The sequence below is a fragment of the Bos taurus genome, chromosome 25 (genome assembly GCF_002263795.3).
Source record: "Bos taurus isolate L1 Dominette 01449 registration number 42190680 breed Hereford chromosome 25, ARS-UCD2.0, whole genome shotgun sequence".
NCBI classification, from domain to species: Eukaryota; Metazoa; Chordata; class Mammalia; order Artiodactyla; family Bovidae; genus Bos; species Bos taurus.
In genome coordinates, this window is record NC_037352.1 from 10,726,561 (window position 1) to 10,744,700 (window position 18,140).

The 18,140-nt window shown below is 48.1% G+C and overlaps 1 protein-coding gene across 5 annotated transcripts in view; it reads left to right on the plus strand.

Moving 5' to 3' along the window:
• The window catches only part of SNX29 (sorting nexin 29), a 597,448-nt gene that overhangs the window by 44,385 nt on the left and 534,923 nt on the right, over window positions 1–18,140 (plus strand). For all 5 annotated transcript variants that reach the window (XM_024984883.2, XM_059881310.1, NM_001076862.1 and 2 more), the window contains 1 exon segment: window positions 3,855–3,979. In XM_024984883.2, coding sequence (XP_024840651.1) covers window positions 3,855–3,979 — 125 coding nt within the window.

The following is an 18,140-nucleotide window of genomic DNA, read 5'->3' on the forward strand; positions in this document are numbered from 1 at the left end:
CATCACCCCAATTCAGTTTCAGAACATTTTCATTACCCCAAAGAGTTTCTTTATGCCAGTTTACAGTTAATCCCTGATTCCAGCCTTAGGCGAGCACTAATGTAATGGGTTGGCCAAAAAGTTCTTCTGGGTTTTTCCATAAGATGTTAGGGAAAGGCTACCCACACCAGTATTCTGGCTTGGAGAATTCCTTGGACTGCAGTCCATGGGGTCGCAAAGAGTTGGACACGACTGAGTGACTTTCACATAAGATGTTTTGGCCAACCCGATACTTGTAGTTTCTATATATTTACCTTTTCTTGACATTTCATGGAATCATACAGTGTATGGCTTTGGGTCTGATTTCTTTCCTTTAGCATTATATTTTCAAGGCTCGTCGTTGTTGTAGCATGTGTCAGTACTTTATTCCTTTTTATTGCTTGATAGTATTCCATTGTATCAATATAGGGGCTTCCCAGGTGGCGCTAGTGGTAAGGAACCTGTCTGCCAGTGGTAAGAGACACAGGTTCTATCCCTGGGTTGGGAAGATCCCCTGGAGGACATGGCAACCCACTCCAGTATTCTTGTCTGGAGAATCCCATGGACAGAGGAGCCTGGTGGGCTGCAGTCCATAGGGTCGCACAGAGTCGGACATGACTGAAGCAATTTAACACACACACATGCATGTATCAATATACCACATTTTATTTATCCACTCATCTGGTAAACAGCTGTATACATAAAAACTTGAAGTGATTTTCTTGGCTGGTGTTTTTTTTTTTTTTAATTAAAACATCCACTGTTAAGTGCCCTGCTTAATTAAAAACATGGCCAATTCATTAACTCAGATAGATGTGAGAAAATGCTGTGGAGGCAGCCAGTCCTTCCCCCCACCCTCAACGTGGGTCTCAGAGAGCACTCAGGGGAGAGCATCCTGGAAAATAGGAGAGACTGAGCTGAGAAAACAGTGAGCTCCATGAAGGCAGGTGCCCCGTTCTGCAGGAAGGATCATCTTGCCGAGTCAGATGAGAAGAAATGGAACAGCTTCAGGTGACGTGATTATAAGTCAGTACCCATAGCACGCCCACTACAAGATGAAGGGTGTAGATTCCTGTGGTTGGACAAGTGTGTTCTCTTTGGTTCCCTAGTCGTAACTGACCTGGATTCCACCTCATACAACATCTCCAGAGATGCCCCTCTTACCTAAGTAGACGTCAAGCCCATGTTCTGAGTTCTTCGAGGGGAGGGACAGTTCTGATCACATACATCGCAGAAGCCAGGCGTCCTGCCGGGTGCTGGAGCAACTAAGACGATTGAGGCGTGATCCTGGCTGTCAGGGAACTTGAGTTAGCCAGAGGAGACAGCGGTGGAGAGCAGCTTGTTCATAGAGAGATTAGCCAAGTGCTGCAGCCTGAGGAAGACTCAGGAAGGCTTCCTGGAGGAGGGGCTCCTTGAGCTAAGTCTTGAATGACCTGTAGATACAAGCTCAGGTCAAATGGGGAGGGTGAGAAATAGAATGGCCTTCAGTAAGGCAGACATTATGTAACAAACTAATTATAGGACTAACGCCCACCTTGGTTTTCTGCTGCGTTGGGCTGATTGTGACCTAGGTGCACCTGGAAGGCAATACTGCTGACGTAACCCAGACTTCAGGGGCTGGGTTAATGCTGTTCCCCTGCATTCCATTCCCTTTAGAGGCCAGATGTTATTATAGAGTTGGTGGGGCAGTTATCGACTTGTGCACTGGAGCCAAACAACCTGACTAGGATTGTTGAGTTAATCATTGTATTTGCTGATGATTCCTTTAAAGGTAGAGGCTGTGGTTTAATATGGAGACCTCTAAACACAGACCAAGGTTCCTCCTCCTCCTCCTCGCCCCACTGCCCCGAGACAGGGCCCTTGGTCAGGCTCCACTGTATCATGCCTCTGTTTTGGTTTCTGTGGGGTTTAATTTTGGTGGGCGTCCTAGCTTTGCAGGGAGCCCTCAGCAGTGTGCCCCTGTGGATACACAGAGAGACTAGCATATGCACATCTAATGTCTGAGTGGCATCTGCCCAGAGAGGAGGATTGTTTCAATGCGGGGGAGTCTTCTGGGGCCGAGGTTCCTCACGCTTTTACATACCTGCCGAAAAAGCATATACAGAGCACACGCTGTGTGCCAGGCACTGCGTGAACTAGCTGCAGGGGAGCCAGGAGGACCAGTAGGAGTTGGAAGCCAGGTGGTGTAGGTGAGGACACGAGTTAGGTTTGGGATGCAAGAAGGGACTCCTTCCTTTGGAGGGCTGACTTTGATCATTGACAGTAGTAGCCTGGAAGGCTGGGATGGATTAGTGATGTCTGCCACAGGCACAGACTATAGAGTCAGTGTACATGTGCTGTGTATTTGCTGGTACTGTGTTAGGATTTCCTGGTATAGACAACACTCGAGTAAAGGTGGCATATGGGAGAAAGTGGACTTTTGTCTTAGAATAAAGCCTGTTTGTCGTGGTACAGAGTGTAGTGGGAACTACCTTGGGTAGCGTGGGGGTGGGTAGGTCTGGAGTACGGATATTGCTGTTAATTATGTACTTATTATGTGCTCTTACCTGTCTCTAAGCCTCAGTTTCCTGACATGTACAATGCAGGTAATAATACCTGCTCCAATCATATCATCATGGGAGTAGCTAGTGAAATCATGGATGTGAAAATGTTGACCACCCATAGCGTGATAAATACTTGGAGTATAATTACTGCATGTGTGGGGGGGCGGGGGTGGAGCAGGAAATGCCTGCAGTTAGGCAGGGATGAGCCAGGTGGTGGTGGCCTCAGGGTCTTTGCACTGCGCCCCTCTGCCCAGCCTGCTGCCTCTTGTCACGTCTAGGTCATGACTCTAAGGTTACCTCCATTCAGGCCACACCGTCTAAGCCTGTTCTTGCCTTGGCTCTGTCTACCACCTCATCTTGTTTTATTTTCTTCAGAGTTCTTGTCAACTGATAGGATCTGGTTGGCTTATTTGGGAATCTCTCCCTGCTAGAACCTTGTCTGTCTCACTCCCACTTTTGTATCCTCAGAGCCTAGAACAGTGCCTGGCACCCGGGACGAGTTCTGGATTTCCTAACGTTTGTTGCCTGAGTGAATGGAAGAGTTTCTGAGGTCCACAGATCCAGCCGGGTGGGGGCCCAGGAGCCCTGGGGGGACTGTTAAGAATTGAGTGTGGTTATGGTGACCTCATCTCTGTGAACATGTTCCTGAATCTCCCATTTCTTTGGTTATTGAGAAATAAATTCAATTAAATGCACAGTAATTGTAACTTAATTGAAAATTCCATCAACTCCAGATCTGCCTTCAACAATGTAATCTCTTAACAACAAAATAAAGAACAAGAATCAGAATTCGTATTATTTCTTTAGGGTATGTAACAGGCCATGAAATTACACAATGTTTCCAATTTGGCAGACCTGCGAATTCAATCTCTTAGAAGATAATCTTGTTTCATAAAGGACATGATATGAATTAGAGTTGAAACTTGCGAATTGGATACAAATTAACACCCAACCCCTCCCCGCACACAACTGATTTGTTTTTAAATTGGTTTTTTTCTCCTCCACCCCCGCTGGCTGGCACCAATTCCATTTCCCCTTGTCTCTTGTGAATTGTTTCTGTGCTTTCACCAGTCTGATGAACAGGGGCTGGACTGTGTGGGGCTGCCCTGAGTTAACCTGAAAGGAACACAGATGCGGAGAGCTAGTGGGGAGTCACTTACATGTCAGTTACCTGCTTGTAAATCCTGGCATCTAATGTGTTCCTTCACTCGCTCCCCTGGGAGATGCTGACACCTCCCTGGTTGTTTTTCTCCCTTCCCGGGGTGGACTGATGAGTCACTGGTTCTCTTGCAGGGTAACCTGTCTGTGTGCCCAGTTTGAAGCCGTCCTGCAGCACGGCTTGAAGAGGAGTCGAGGGTTAGCACTCACGGCGGCCGCGATCAAACAGGCAGCAGGCTTTGCCAGCAAAACCGAAACAGGTACTCCTCGGCCGGGTGAAGCCCAGAGCATATCCCTTCCTCTCTGCCCTTTTAATTTTTATTTATTTTTTAGTAGCAAGCAAGGCAGTCATTGTGCGGGACTGCTGGGGGCAGGAGGCCCGTGGTCATGCGGAAATCCACGGTGAGGATGTCTCACCACAGTCAGTACCTGTGTTGTCTGGCACATTAATTGAAAGGAAGTCACCCTTTGTGCAGAATTCTCAGAGCCACGTGTTGGTGGTCTCAAGGGACTCGGTGGGGGCCTGCCGCTGAGGTGCTTATTTCCCCAGTGTGGTGTAGCAATTGGTGAGAAGTGAATAATCTGTTCTGATTTGACGCACAAGGATGGCACGGCATTTCATAATTAAATCTGTCTTCAGTAACAGTGACAGAAATCAGGCAGATCTCTGAGCTTAGAATTCTGCCACCATCCTTTTTAAAGTTGTCACAGCATTTCGCTTGTCCTGTCCTCTTGTGTCTCTGAATGACAGGAATGATGCTCGTAATAATAACTCTTAGCACCCATGGGTACTTAGTGTCAGCCTGGCATGTTGTTAGTCTTAAATTAACTCGCTCAGTTCACAGGACAGTTCTGCGAGCGGTCGGGATCTTCATCTGTGTTCTCTGCAGTGCAGCCATTATTTGTTCAGTGGTTTGCTTTGGATCTGAACTTGTTTTTGTTTTCTTTCTTAATTAATTTATTTTTAACTGAAGGACAGTTGCAATACTGGTTTCTGCCCGGATCTGAACTTTTTTGTTTTTAATATTTATTTGTTTATTTGGCTGTGCCGGGTCTCAGTTGTGGCATGTGGGATCCAGCTCCCCGACCAGGGATCGAATCCGGGACCCCCGCTGCATTGGGAGCGCTGAGTCTTAGCCACTGGACCACCAGGGAAGTCCCTGGATCTGAACTTTGAAGTGTATCACGTTGTATAAAACCCCCCCCCCACACCCCCGATTTTGAAGAGCAGGTTAAGACCCTGCTTGTGGGTGCCACCTTGAATTCCTGAATCTTGCTGCTGTGACGTTAGTGTCCCTGCTGAGTGAAATGGGTTACCTTCTGCTGGTCTACCTCCTTTCACATCGAGAAATCAGCCCTGGCTGTGTTTGGTAGAGCCGTCTGGAAATTCTCTGCCCACTGCCTTTCCCTCTCACCCAAGTTGGCATATCTCCCTTCCCCTTTCTCTCAGCCCTCCATCAAGTCTTTGATCCTGCTCATCTCACCAGTTGCTCTTTTTCAAAAATGAATGTGGTTCCTCTTGGGCCTGCAAGAAGGATTCCTGTCATCATTGATTTTTCTTCCACCTTCCTGGGTCACAGTGGGCCAGTTCAGAGAAGAGCCAGCTTCAAGAGCCTCAGTCCTGCTTGGCCTCCTTGAATGTCAGCCTCAGTAGTCTCTGTGGCACTTAAAAAAAAAAAAATTTTGTCTGAGCCAGATCTCAGTTGTGGCGCATGACATCCTTGATCTTCTTTGTGGCATGCAGACTCTTATTTGGGACGTGCGGGATCTACTTCCCTGACGGGACTGAACCTGGGCCCCCTACCTTGGGAGGGCAGAGTCTTAGCCACTGGACCGCCGGGGAAGTCCCTTGGTGACATCGTATGTCCAGGACACTTCCCTGAGCTCTGTGTGGAGGTGGTTTAGGGCTGATTGATGGCTATTTGAGGACATGGCTTTTCCGAGAGTCCCCCCCAGCTTGTTGGCCCCTCTTCCTTTTTATGTCCTTCTTACTGTCTGTGGGGAGCTACCTTGGAGAAACTGGTGTGGAACGGACCGCAAGGCTATGGACAGTTCCTGGGCATGGCAGAGGCAACCATGGCTTTGGAGTCAAACTCCGAGGGTAAGCCTGGCATGACCCTGGGAAAACGCCCCTCCGTACCCTCCATTTTCACTTGTAAAGACAGAGCGTCTCTCTCCCTGGGGGGTTGTCAGGCGGATTCACATGATAACCTCATGTGAAGCACCTGCTTCATTTCAGAGACATGCGCACCCCACTCCAATTGTTTAACCAGTTACCTTCTCCCAAACACCCTTTACATGTCTAACCTCTTTCTCCATCTCACCCCTTCTTGAGGCTCTGACCTTTTGACCATGAAGAATGGCTCTTTGTATTCCCATCCAGACTAGAATTCCTGTCTTTTTGTTACTTGGCCCTGAGGATCACAGAAGCACCTACACATTTGCGAGGCATCACCAGCCTTCGCATTCTCACTGTTTCCCTGCATCTTAGCATGATTTCTATCCTCGTGTCTTGGAGACGCTGATGAGCGAGTAGCCTCTGGCTTTGTTTCTGCTGGGGAGTGTGTGCTGCACCGTCTCCTGGCCAGTTAGAAGGGAAGCAAAGACCAGACTAGTTTCACACCTGAGTGGCTGCCAGGGGCTTCTGTCATCTTTGTTGGCAGCAGTAATTAACCATTCACAGGTGCAGGATGGTCCTTGGCTGATTAAAACCTCTTTCCTGCCATTGAATGTTTGATTAAAAACCTCATGGGGGAGGGCAGGTGTTTTTTCAGCTGCTAAGAGTTGGGAAAGATCAGGTCAATGGCTTTTTATGGTTGTTCTTAAAGCCGTTGGAATGGCCTTGCCAGGCAGAATGGAGAAAATGAAATCCTGAGAGATGGATCAGACAGAAATGAGCCTTGTCCGGCTCCCTCGTCCCTCCTGGCTGTGGGGCTGGGCCCTCTGTGTAGCTTAGTGATCGGGAAGCAGGGTTGAAATCCCCTCTCCACGACTTGTCACACACAAGCTCTCTGGGACATCTTCTCTCTGAGCTTCTGTTTCCTCTTGTGTAAAATAAAGATCGTAGCAGGATCTGCCTCGTAGGGTTGTGGTGGGGGCTTGAGGCCTTGGTATTGATCTGCCCGAGCTGGTGCATGGTGATAACATGCCAGTTACTTTCCAGCGTAGGTGATGGTGTCCTTGCTTTTCAAACGATGACCCTGAGTCTCAAGTTAGTTACTAAGTTGCCCAAGTTCCCGTCTACAGCTGGTAGATGGCAGAGCTGAGGATTCCAGCCCAGGTCAGACCCATGTCAAATTCCTGGCTCTTCCCTGCTCCCTGCCTCCTCGGGCAGCCGGCCTGATGCCCGTTATCGCTCTTCTGTGGACCTCTCCAGCTCTGTTAACTGAATTGAAAGTGACAGGAGAGAATGAGTAATGGTGAATTAATCCACAAGGCTTGTTGCATTAGCTCTGTTTCTAAATGAAGAGAGAAAAGCTGAACTTCAGCGTAATGACTGAACAAAGTGACATTGTTGGAAATCACAATAATGGGATAATGCTGAGAGTCTACCAGGGGCATGCCTGCTGTGTTTGGTTGTCGGGGGTTCGGCTGCATGTAGGGCTGAATTTGGAAGTTGGTGCCCTCGCATAGTGTGATTTTTAATTGATTTGTTACAATACTACTTATTTTGTGTATGTTCTGGTTTTTTGGCCCCTGAGGCATGTGGGATCTAGGCTCCCTGACCAGGGCTCGAACCCGCACCACCTGCATTGGAAGGTCAAGTCTTACCCTGGACTGCCAGGGAAATCCTTTGTAGAGTGCGTTTAAAAATTTGTTTTTAAGATTCTAGCATTGAAAGATTTTGAGATCTTATGTGGAGATATGGGTTTGTAGGTTTTCTTGAACCTGGACCTGCGACTTTGGGCCCACGTTGACAGTTGACCCCGCTGGGGGCCCCGCACCCCTACCCTCTGTCGGTGGGCCGGAAGTGCTTCATCCACCGCAGTCTGCGCCCTGCCCTGTGGCCCCTGACCCTCGAGATGGCATGTTGGCCACCGTTTATCCTTGTCCTGTTAGTACTGTTCCCCCTCTTCTTATCAGAAATTCAACAGTTTTCAAGAGTAAACCGCTCCCAGGTGGTAAGCCACTGAAGCCAGTTTCTGGAGTGTGGGAACCATTATCTGTGTCAGATTTGTTCAGCTTTATCATTGCTTTCAGGGCGAGGATTTGTTAACCTTCTCACCGGGCTGTAGCGGAAAGTCCGTTATTTTTTGTTTTTGTTTTCTTTTTGAATACGCTCTTGTCTTTGCACGGTATCTGGTTATTTTCGACTGGATGCCAGATGTTGTGTGTGAACAAGGGTAGAGATACTTTGAAGTTTGGGATGGCGCTTTCTTCAGAGAGGGTTTATTGCTGCTTCTCAGACAGTTAGGGCAGAGGGAGACCCACTTAGTCCAGTAAAGGGTCAAGCCGGTTCACACCTGGGCTTTAGTATTTGTGACGGCCCATGCATTTCCAGGGTGTAGTTTTTTGGGGTTTCCAGCTTATATCAGCTTCCTGGAGCTGCCATGGCAAATTTGCACACCATGGGTGGTTCACCAACAGAGGGATAATTTACCTTTTCACAGTCTGGAGGCCAGGAGTCCAAAATCTAGGTGTCTGCAGGGTTGGTCGCTTCTGGAAGGCTCTGGGGGAGGGTGTGTTCCTGGCACTCGGTGCTTGTCAGCAGCCCCTTGCCTTGCAGCTTTGCTGCTCCCATCGCGGTGTGTCTTCACATGGCCTTCTTTCCTTTGTGACCGTGTCCCTCTGTGTCCCCTCCTCTCCTCAGGTGGACACCAGTTGTATCAGACTAGGCGCCCTCCCCCCTCCCCGGCTGCGGTATACCGCCTCTCAACTAATGACATCTGCCTAGAGCCTTCCCCCAAATAGTCACATTCTGGGGCTCCGCGTGGACTTGAATTCTGGGGGGACGTAGTTGACGTGCTTACCAGTGCCCTTCTGCATCTGCAGGTCCTGACCTGTGTTTTCTTTCCTTCTTCTCCTTTTTTTCTTTTTTAAGACTGTGGGAATTCTGAAAGCTCCTCTTCTCACCAGAGTTGCTCTGTGGTTGGCAAAAGCCTCAGAGCAAAACCTGGCTCTCCATGTAGTTAGGACTCACGTCTGTAGACTTCCCTTCTCTTTGGGATCCGAGTTCCTCATGTCTTTCCTATCTTTGCATAGCTCCTAGGACTTCAGTTTTCTTTTCTTTTTTTTTAAAAACAAGTCTGGCTTTTGCAGTTGCTGTTGTTTTTCTGGGGAAGTTGGTCTGGTTCAAGCGAGTCTTCCGTAGCTGACGGTGTGTCCTTGAATGGTGCTGCCACCGTGTGCTTTTCCCGTGGCCCAGCGTGCCTTATGTGTGCGTGACCATCCTCAGTTACCTTTATACCAGTCGGGTACCAGGATTTCCTCCTGGGATCAACTGTAGTCTGGGAAAGGGAGTCTGCAGGCAGTTTTCCTTCCGCTTTGTGATGATTTTAATCCCCACCTATATATTGTATATCTCCCGTTCCCTAGTTTGCTGTCTGTTAGGTGTTTTTGTCTTGTTTGTTCTTTTAATTAATTTTTATTGGAGTATAGTTGCTTTACAATGTTGTCTTAGTTTCTTCTGCACAGCAGAGTGAATCAGCTATACATATTCATATAATGCATCTTTTTTAGACTTCCTTCCCTTTTAGGTCACCACAGAAACTTGAGTCGAGTCCCCTGTGTTACACAGTAGGTTCTCATAAGTTATCTATTTTATTACATATAGTAGTGTATATTTGTCAATCCCAGTCTCCCAATTCATCCCACCCCTCTCCCTGCCTTGATATCCATACATTTGTTCTCTACATCTGTCTCTATATCTGCTTTGCAAATAAGTTCATCTACACCATTTTCCTAGACTCCACATATAAGTGTTAATTTACGATACTTGTTTTTCTCTTGCTGACATACTTCACTCTGTATGACAGTCTCTAGGTCTGTCCACGTCTCTGCAGATGGTACTGTTTCATTCTTTTTTATGGTTGAGTAATAGTCCATTGTCTATAGGTACCACGTCTTCTATATCCACTCTTCTGCTGATGGACATTTAAGTTGCTTCCATGTCTTGGCTGTTGTAAACCATGCTGCAGTGAGCACTGGGGCGCGTGTGTCTTTTTGAATTACGGTTTTCTCCCAGTATGTGCCCAGTAGTGGGATTACTGGGTCATACGGTAGTTTTGTTTTTAGTTTTTTAAGGAACCTCTCTACTGTTCTCCATAGTGGCTGTAACCAATTTACATTCCCACCAACACTGTAGGAGGGGTTGCTTTCCTCCACACCCCCTCCAGCATTTATTGTTTGTAGATTTTTTTTTTGATAATAGCCATTCTGACTGATGTGTCTTTTGTTTGTTTTTGATTTTAGTTTAGCATTCAGATTTCTCTTTGTTTTTAGCTTGGGGAGTTTTTCCCCATTTTACGCACTATGAAATGTTAGTAAGGTAAGCATTACTCTAAGCAGTCACACTGCCAGCTCAGCTGTGCCTTGGTGGGCATCCCAAACTGTGATCCCTTTAAATAGACTCTCCAGTGAGTTGGGTTACACAGGACCCAGAGAAGCTTGGAATTAGGTCACTTGGTGTGTCTCCTTTAGAATTCAGACCCCAGAAATAAGAGCCTGCCGTGCCTGGTAGAGTCGTCGGCTCTGACTTTGACAAGTGACTGGGTTTATTTGCTCAGACTGTTGATTTGTGGTGATGAGATAGGAACCTGTGTTTTCTGAGTCTGGTCCTGCAGTTTGTTTAACTTTTGCATTCCAGTTATGCAAGTGAGCATGAATAATTACAACAGACAGTGGTAATTCCCCACCCTACAGCCCCTTCTTTCTTGCTAATAGAACTCTTTGTTCTAACGTTGGGTGGCCACCAGCTTCTGCCCTGAGGCTGGCTGCGGGGGGAGTGAATCTGGATCAGATCAGGCCAGCTGTAACGAATTCCACGCTGCTAGTACTTGATGTAGGAGAAGGCCTGAGATGCAATCCTGACCAACGGGAAGGAAGGAGAGGTCTGCCAAGAGGCTTCTGAGAAGGCCTCTTGCAATTTAAATGAAGACACAGAAAGGCTTATCTTATGGCCATGGGTTGTTGTGTGAGACCTGTGTGATGTTTGGAGCTGTGGCAGTGATCTTATGAGGATGGAACAAGTCTGAAGACGAAAGTCAGTACACTCAGGATGGGATCTCAGAACGATGGAAAATACCTGGCCCCTGATAATGTCACTGAGCTACCGAATCAACCAACCCTGGACTTAGTGTTATGTGAGATAATTAATTCCTTAATATTTTAAGGCACTTTAAGTTGGATTTCTTTTTACTTGTATCCAAAATCATCCTAACTTAAATGAGAGAGAAAAGCAAGACAACTTAAGAAGAGTCAGAGCCTGTGTGCTGGAAATGGGAGGAATGATGTGATTAGCACATTCAAACACGTTCATCCTAGAAATGACACCTGGGTGTTTTCTGCTCCTTTCCTTGAACCGCAGGCCTGGCTTTCTTAGTGTTTGCTGGTGACTCATGTTGAGCAGCTCTGTGACCTAGGGGGTTTGTCAGACTGTGCTCATTTTTCCATTTTATTGTTGAAATGATTATGCAGAGTGAATGACAGCATCCCCATTTTACAGATAAAAAAAAAATGAGGCTCAAAGAAATGAAATAATTTCATTAATGTACCAGAGCCAAAAGTAGCAGAGCTGGAATTTCTATTCAGGCCTACATGATTGTGATTCTGAAGCACCCAACTTCAAAAAAAAAGCTCTCCTGACTTTTAAATAAAGCTCCTGACTTTATTTATTTGTCTGCTCGTGGTCCTGGTTGAGGCATGTGGGCTCTAGTTCCCCCACCAGGGATGAAATCTGGGCCCCGTTGCATTGGGAACCTGGAGTCCTAGCCACTGGACCACCAGAGAATTCCCTGAAGCTCCCGATTTTATTCTTAATGGCATATTGTTTCCAGAAAGAGGACTCTCTGAAATATCACAATCACCCCAGTTTGAACTTGTGAGTACATTAAGCAGTAAGTATTGAGTAAGTTAGGATCACTCAGTGTAAAGGTCAGCAAACCACGTCCCACCTCCTGCTTTTGTGAATGAAGTTCTGTTGGAACACAGTCACAAACATTCATGTGTTTACTGTCTGTGGCTGCTTTTAGGCAAAAGTTGTGACTGAGGCCATGTGGCCCATAAAGTCTTAAGTAGATATTAGCGCGTTCTTTACAGCAAAAGTGTGCCAAGCCCTGTCTTCGAGAACAAAGGTCAGAGGATGCCGCCAAAACCTGTTGCCACACTGTGTTCAGATGTCTATGGTCCATTTACCCCGCTAGATGGTGCGCGCTGGGCGTGCCAGGCACCATGTCTGTTTCACTTCCTCCTGACTTTCCAGCTCCTGGCATGGTGTCTAGAAGTATATGGGTTCTTCAATAAAATTATGCTCAGTAAATATCCTTCGGTGGGAAGGAAGGGGATTGTTCAGTGTGCACAGCACTGTTTCTCACGATTCCTGAGGTGCCTTGGGCCGTGGTCACTCTCGAGTTGCTTCCTTTTGCTGGTTCATAGCCTGTGCCTTCTCACTGTGCTCTCATGTGTTAGAAGGAGCCTCGTTTAATCCCATTCACGAGGGTGCCACCCTCATCACCAAAGTCCACTCGAAGCCCCATATCCTAATCTTGTCATCTTTGGGGGTTAGAATTTCAATAGATGAATTTTGAGGGGACCCACTCAGTTATAAAAGTGGCATTTCAATGGCATTACCTTGGAATTTGATGTTCTTGTAGATCACCATCAGGTTATGTGTTGGCAGTCTGTTTCAAGGTGATAGGCCTGATTCTGAACATACCAGAGGCACATTTATTATTGAGATGCCCGTCTTGTAAAACTAAAATGTAATTTTCCTTATTTGCTCAGCAGCCTTTGTCACCTCCGACCTTGACACTTTGTCTTCTCTCTTCTATAATGCCATGGCCCAACCTCTTGGCACACTTTCTACTTCTCTGAAGATCCTTCCTGGCACATCACTTCTATACCCTCAGACATTAAATATTACTTATACTTGGATTGGGCTTCCCAGAATCTTCCTGCCAAAGCAGGATACATAAGAGACTTAGGTTTGATCCCTGGGTTGGGAAGGTCCCCTGGAGGAGGACATGGCAACCCACTCGTGTTCTTGCCCGGAGAATCCCATGGACAGAGGAGCCTAGTAGGCTGCAGTCCATGGGGTCGCAAAGAGTCTGATATGACTGAAGTGACTTAGCACGTATGTATCCTTGGATTCTGTTGTTGACTCTTATTTCTATACATACTGTCTGAATTTCATGGTGAAAATTGCTGTCTATGTGTTGATTAAGTTATGCCTCCCGCAGGTCAACTCCTGGTCTTTCTCCTGAGTGTCTCCATTTGAACGTACCAAGGGCTTGTGAGAGTCTACATGACTGAGTCGTCATCCCTACCCTCACCCCCATGTTTGCTCCTGTGCTCCCTGCTTAGTGCATGGCTCTGCCCTTCACCCAGGTCCCCTGGCCAGCCCTCGGGCTTCCTCCCAGCCTCCTCCTTCCCCTGCAGCTGCTCAAACTTCTATTTTTTCTCTTTATCTTTTAAAAATTGTCATAAAGTTCAGTCGCTCAGTCGTGTCCGACTCTTTGCGACCCCATGGACTGCAGCACTGCAGGCTTCCCTGTCCATCACCAATTCCTAGAGCTTGCTCAAACTCATGTCCATTGAGTTGGTGATGCCATGCAACCATCTCATCCTTTGTTATCCCCTTCTGCTCTGCCTTCAGTCTTTCCCAGCATCAGGGTCTTTTCCAGTCTCTCAGTTCTTCGCATCAGGTGAAAGTATTAGAGCTTTAGCTTCAGCATGAGTCCTTCCAATGAATATTCAGGACTGATTTCCTTTAGGATGGACTGGTTTGATCTCCTTGAAAAGATCAAAAAAGTATCCACACCATTAAAATGTCCATTTTAACCATTTTTAAGTGTACAGTTAAAAGGCATTGAGTGCATTCACATTATACAGCCATCACCACCATCCATCTTCAGAACCTTTTCATCTTCCCAAATTGAAACGCCTCCCCTATTAAATAACAACTCTCCATTTACCTTCCCCTAGCCCCTGGCAACCACCAATCTATGTCTCTATGAATGTGATTACTTTAGGTCCTTCATATAAGTAAAGTCAGTTAGTATTTGTGCTTTTGTATTTGGCTTATTTCACTTAGCATAATGTCTTCCAGGTTCATGCATTTGTAGCGTGTGTCAGCATTGCCTTCTCTTTTAAGGTTAGGTAATAATCCATTGCATGGATAGAGCACTCTTTGTTTATCCACTCATCTGTCAATGGGTTACTTCTGCTTATTGGCTATTGTGAAAAGTGCAGCCGTGAACATGGGTGTACAAATAATTGTTCAAGCTTAAGTAGATGGCTGGATCACATGGTAATTCTACGTTTAGTTTTTTGAAGAGCCACCATACTGTTTTCCATACTGGATGCTTTTAAAATTCCCACCAGCAATGCACAAGAGTTCCAGTTTCTCCATAACACATAAGAGTTCCAATTTCTCCATGTCTTCACCAACATTGTTACTTGTGTGTGTGTGTTTTAACATTTTGTTACATAAATTAACCTATTTATTATAGGCTAAAAGTGAAAGTATTAGTTGCTCAGTTGTGTCTGATTCTTTGCGCCCCCATGGACTGTAGCCCACTAGGCTCTTCTGTCCATGGAATTCTCCTGGGAAGAATACTGGAGTGGGTTGCCATTTCCTTCTTCAGGGGATCTTCCTGACCCAAGGATCGAACCCACTGTCCTTTGCATCTCCCGTATGGGCAGCCGGGTTCTTTACCACTAGCGCCACCTGGGAAGCTAACAACACTATCCGGTGCTGCTTCTCCTGGTCCTTCAGCTCCTTAGTCTTCTTTCTGATGCAGCCTTGACTGTGACGGCAGAGGTGGTGGTGAAGGTCCGGGCACCACCAGCTGCTGTTCTCACACAGGAACCGCAGTGCCGAGTGCCCACGGCTCGTCTCTTCTTGGTTTTGCCACAGAAGGAGCAGGTGTGCTTGGCGTGCTGGCTGGTGTCGGTCTTCTTCACCGTCTTCCTGAGGGAGGCATCGTGACGGGCCCCGTATTTGCTCATGATTCTGACCTCCTTGGTGCATTTCGCCAGGTTGCCACCACTTACGTCTGAGCCCAAGAGCTATTTGTGTTCTTTCTGGTGGTAGCCATTCTGCCAGCTGCCAGGTGATATCTCATGGTGGTTTTGATCTCTTCTCTCTTGAAGTTTCAGATATCTCTCAAAGTCATTCACGAGCTCCCCACCAGTTCAGCCTGACAGTGCCCCCCCCTTGGCTCCTGCCAGCCGCCCCGCCCTACGCCCCCCAGTAGTCCTGAGTCCTCAGTATGATGCCACCTGTTTTCTTGTCTCCCTCTCTCGGTGGTCCGGGGCTGGGTCCATTCTTGCTCACATTGCAGCTCCGGTGTACTAGAAGGACCTGGCCATAGAAAGACTGCATTCGGAATAATGACTGGAGGACCCAGACTTCAGGTCTTGCTGCTCATTCTCCTGGGGTGCCAAGCCCCGCCCCTTCTGTCTGTGCATCTTCACAGTTGAAAGCAGGTGGTATTAATATACCCCCAACTCTAAAATTAGAGAAACCAACTCCCGTGATCCTCGGTGGGGATTTTTGAAAATGGTTGATTGCATTTAAATCAAATCTGAGTTTATATTTTGCTTCACCACGTCACCGTGGGTAACAATTTCATTTCTGTAGAAAATTATTTGTGGAGGAAGCCGCCTGTGCCAGGAGAGCCCTGGGCCCCTCCTTCTGACTGTGAGGGGAAGTCCACCCTACCCAGCCTTCCATCCCGTCATGTTTTCAGTTCCCTGTTTTTATTTCTCTGGTGAATTCGAAAACTTGCAAATCAGCTAGGTCTGGTGAAAGAGACATTGGGAGGATGTTTGCCGAAGGGGCAGAGAAGATGTCCAGATTGGCAATAAAAATGTTCAGCAGCTGGAGGGGAAATGCTGGCCTTAGGGAGGGAGCCAGTGTGCTGCCCCATGGGTGAGCTGTTAACCAGTGAGATGCTAGATTCAGGCAGTGTCCACGGAGTCCTGGGGAGGGTCCTTGACTGCTGGGGTGGCTGAGGGCTTGGGCCAGTGGCCACTTAGAAAGGGGAACACAACTGCCCCAGGATATTAGGATCTGGGGTTTCCCTGGTGGTGCTAGTGGTAAAGAACCTGCCTGCTAATGCAAGAGTCGTAAGAGACACGGGTTTGATTCCTGGGTCGGGAAGATCCCCTGGAGAAGGGAATGGCTACCCACTCCAATATTCTTGTCTGAAGAGTCCCATGGACAGAGGGGCCTGGCAGGCTACAGACGATGGGGTCACAAAGAGTTGGACATGACTGATCAACTTAGCACGCACATATTAGGATCTGCTGTAGCCAGACTGGTGCCTCTTGGCCGGAGGGGACCTCTGGCTGTTTCAGAGGTGTTTAATCTTGATGTCCGGTATGTTAAGTCTCAGACTCGGAGACTTCCCTGGTGGTCCAGCGGCTGGGAATCTGCCTTCCAGTGCAGGGGATGTGGGTTTGATCCCTGGTTGGGGAATTAAGATCCGACATGCCACAACCATGGAGAAGGAAATGGCAACCCACTCCAGTGTTCTTGCCTAGAGAATCCTTTGGACAGAGGAGCCTGGTGGGCTTCCGTCTATGGGGTCGCACAGAGTCGGACACAACTGAAGCGACTTAGCAGCAGCAGCAGCAGCAGCATTCCACAACTAAGACCTGATGCTGCCAAGTAAATAGTTTTTTTTTTTTCCAAAAGGCTCAAACCTGGGCTCAGAGTTGCCAGTTTAGAGTTATTATCCAGTCTATTGGTTCCGTGGGTCCTTCACCCTGTCAGTGTGAAAATGGATCTTGCACGGAGTATGGAGTACACCCCTAGAGGAAGGCGGGGCACAGGTTTGGGAAGTGCTGGAGGATGTTCCCACTGGGAGCATGAAGGAGGTGCCACGTGGACCCCTGTGTCATGTGGACAAGGGCCAGCTGTGCCGGGCTGAGGTGTTAGGGCTGGGAACCCAGACGCCAGCTGCTCCCAGGGCCAGACAGCCCCCAGAGATGAGTGAGGAGGGCGCCAGGGAGAGGCGGCACCTGTGAGGCACGTTGCCCCCGTGGAGCAGGCTGGGACGTGTGGTCCGTCTGTGGGTTCAGGTGGAAGCGAGGACAGAGTTAGATGAGCCACCAGCAGTCTGCCATGGTGGATGTTTTCCTCTTCTTTATAGAGTAGTCAGATGGGGACATTAGAATAGAGCCCAAAGGAAGGGAGGGGGTTAGCCGTCCTGTTATTGCGAGAAGGAATCCCAGGTGGTTCAACAAGTTCAATGTATGGCAAAAACCGCCACAATATTGTAAAGTAATTAGCCTCCAATTAAAATTAAAAAAAATTTTTTTTCTTGCCTAAAACACACACACACCCACACACACACACCCACACCACACACACACACACACACACACACACACACACACACACTCCTGCAGCAGTCAGTCGTGTGTTTGCTCTCCAGTTGACTCCCTGCCTTCCCATGCAAGTTCTGTTTCCCAGGCCTCCTCGCCCATCCTTTCGGTGGGAGGTGGTGGTGCGGGGGGCAGGTGAGAGGACAGGGAAGCAGCTTGATTGGGGGTGGGGGCATCTCTAGCACTGAGTGCTTCCTGTGGTCCGTGGAGGTCCCCCCTCTGCTGCCAGTTCCCCGACTTTACCCCTTGGTCCCTCTGCCACAGTCCAGCTGGTACCCACAGCCACGGTAGCGTCACCTGGTACCGCCTTTGGTTCCTCTGGCTCTAGGGTTGGGTCCTTTTTTGTTTTGGCCACGACACATGGCATGCAGGATCTTCCCTGACCAGGAATCGAACCCGTGTCCCCCCGCACTGGCTGTGCCCCTCACATTGGGAGCATGGAGTTCTTAACCACTGGACCACCCGTGAAGTCCAAAACGGTTTGGATGTCTGACGTCGGTTGTCTCTGGGTTCCCTCGGTATCTCCTATTCGCTTTTTGGCTTCCACGGTCTCTGTAACAGATGTCTTATGTGAAGCTCCTTCAGTGGGCTAGCTCATGTGGTTTCTGATTTTGTGACTGGGTGGGCCCTGGGATGGAGCAAGCTTGGCTTGTTGGTGAGCGGCCAGGAGACCCGGGGGATTGTCGCAGGGTGAGTGACAGCGAGAGTGGGATGAGGTGAGGCGGAGAGGGAGAGGGAGAGGCAGCCAGGTCCCGTCTGGGCAGTAAGTGCCAGTTCACCCTCCTTTCCTTGCTTTATTTCTGTAATTTCCGTTCACCCCCACCAAGATAATTGGTGCTTGTTCTTTAGAGTCAGTAGGGATGTTTACGT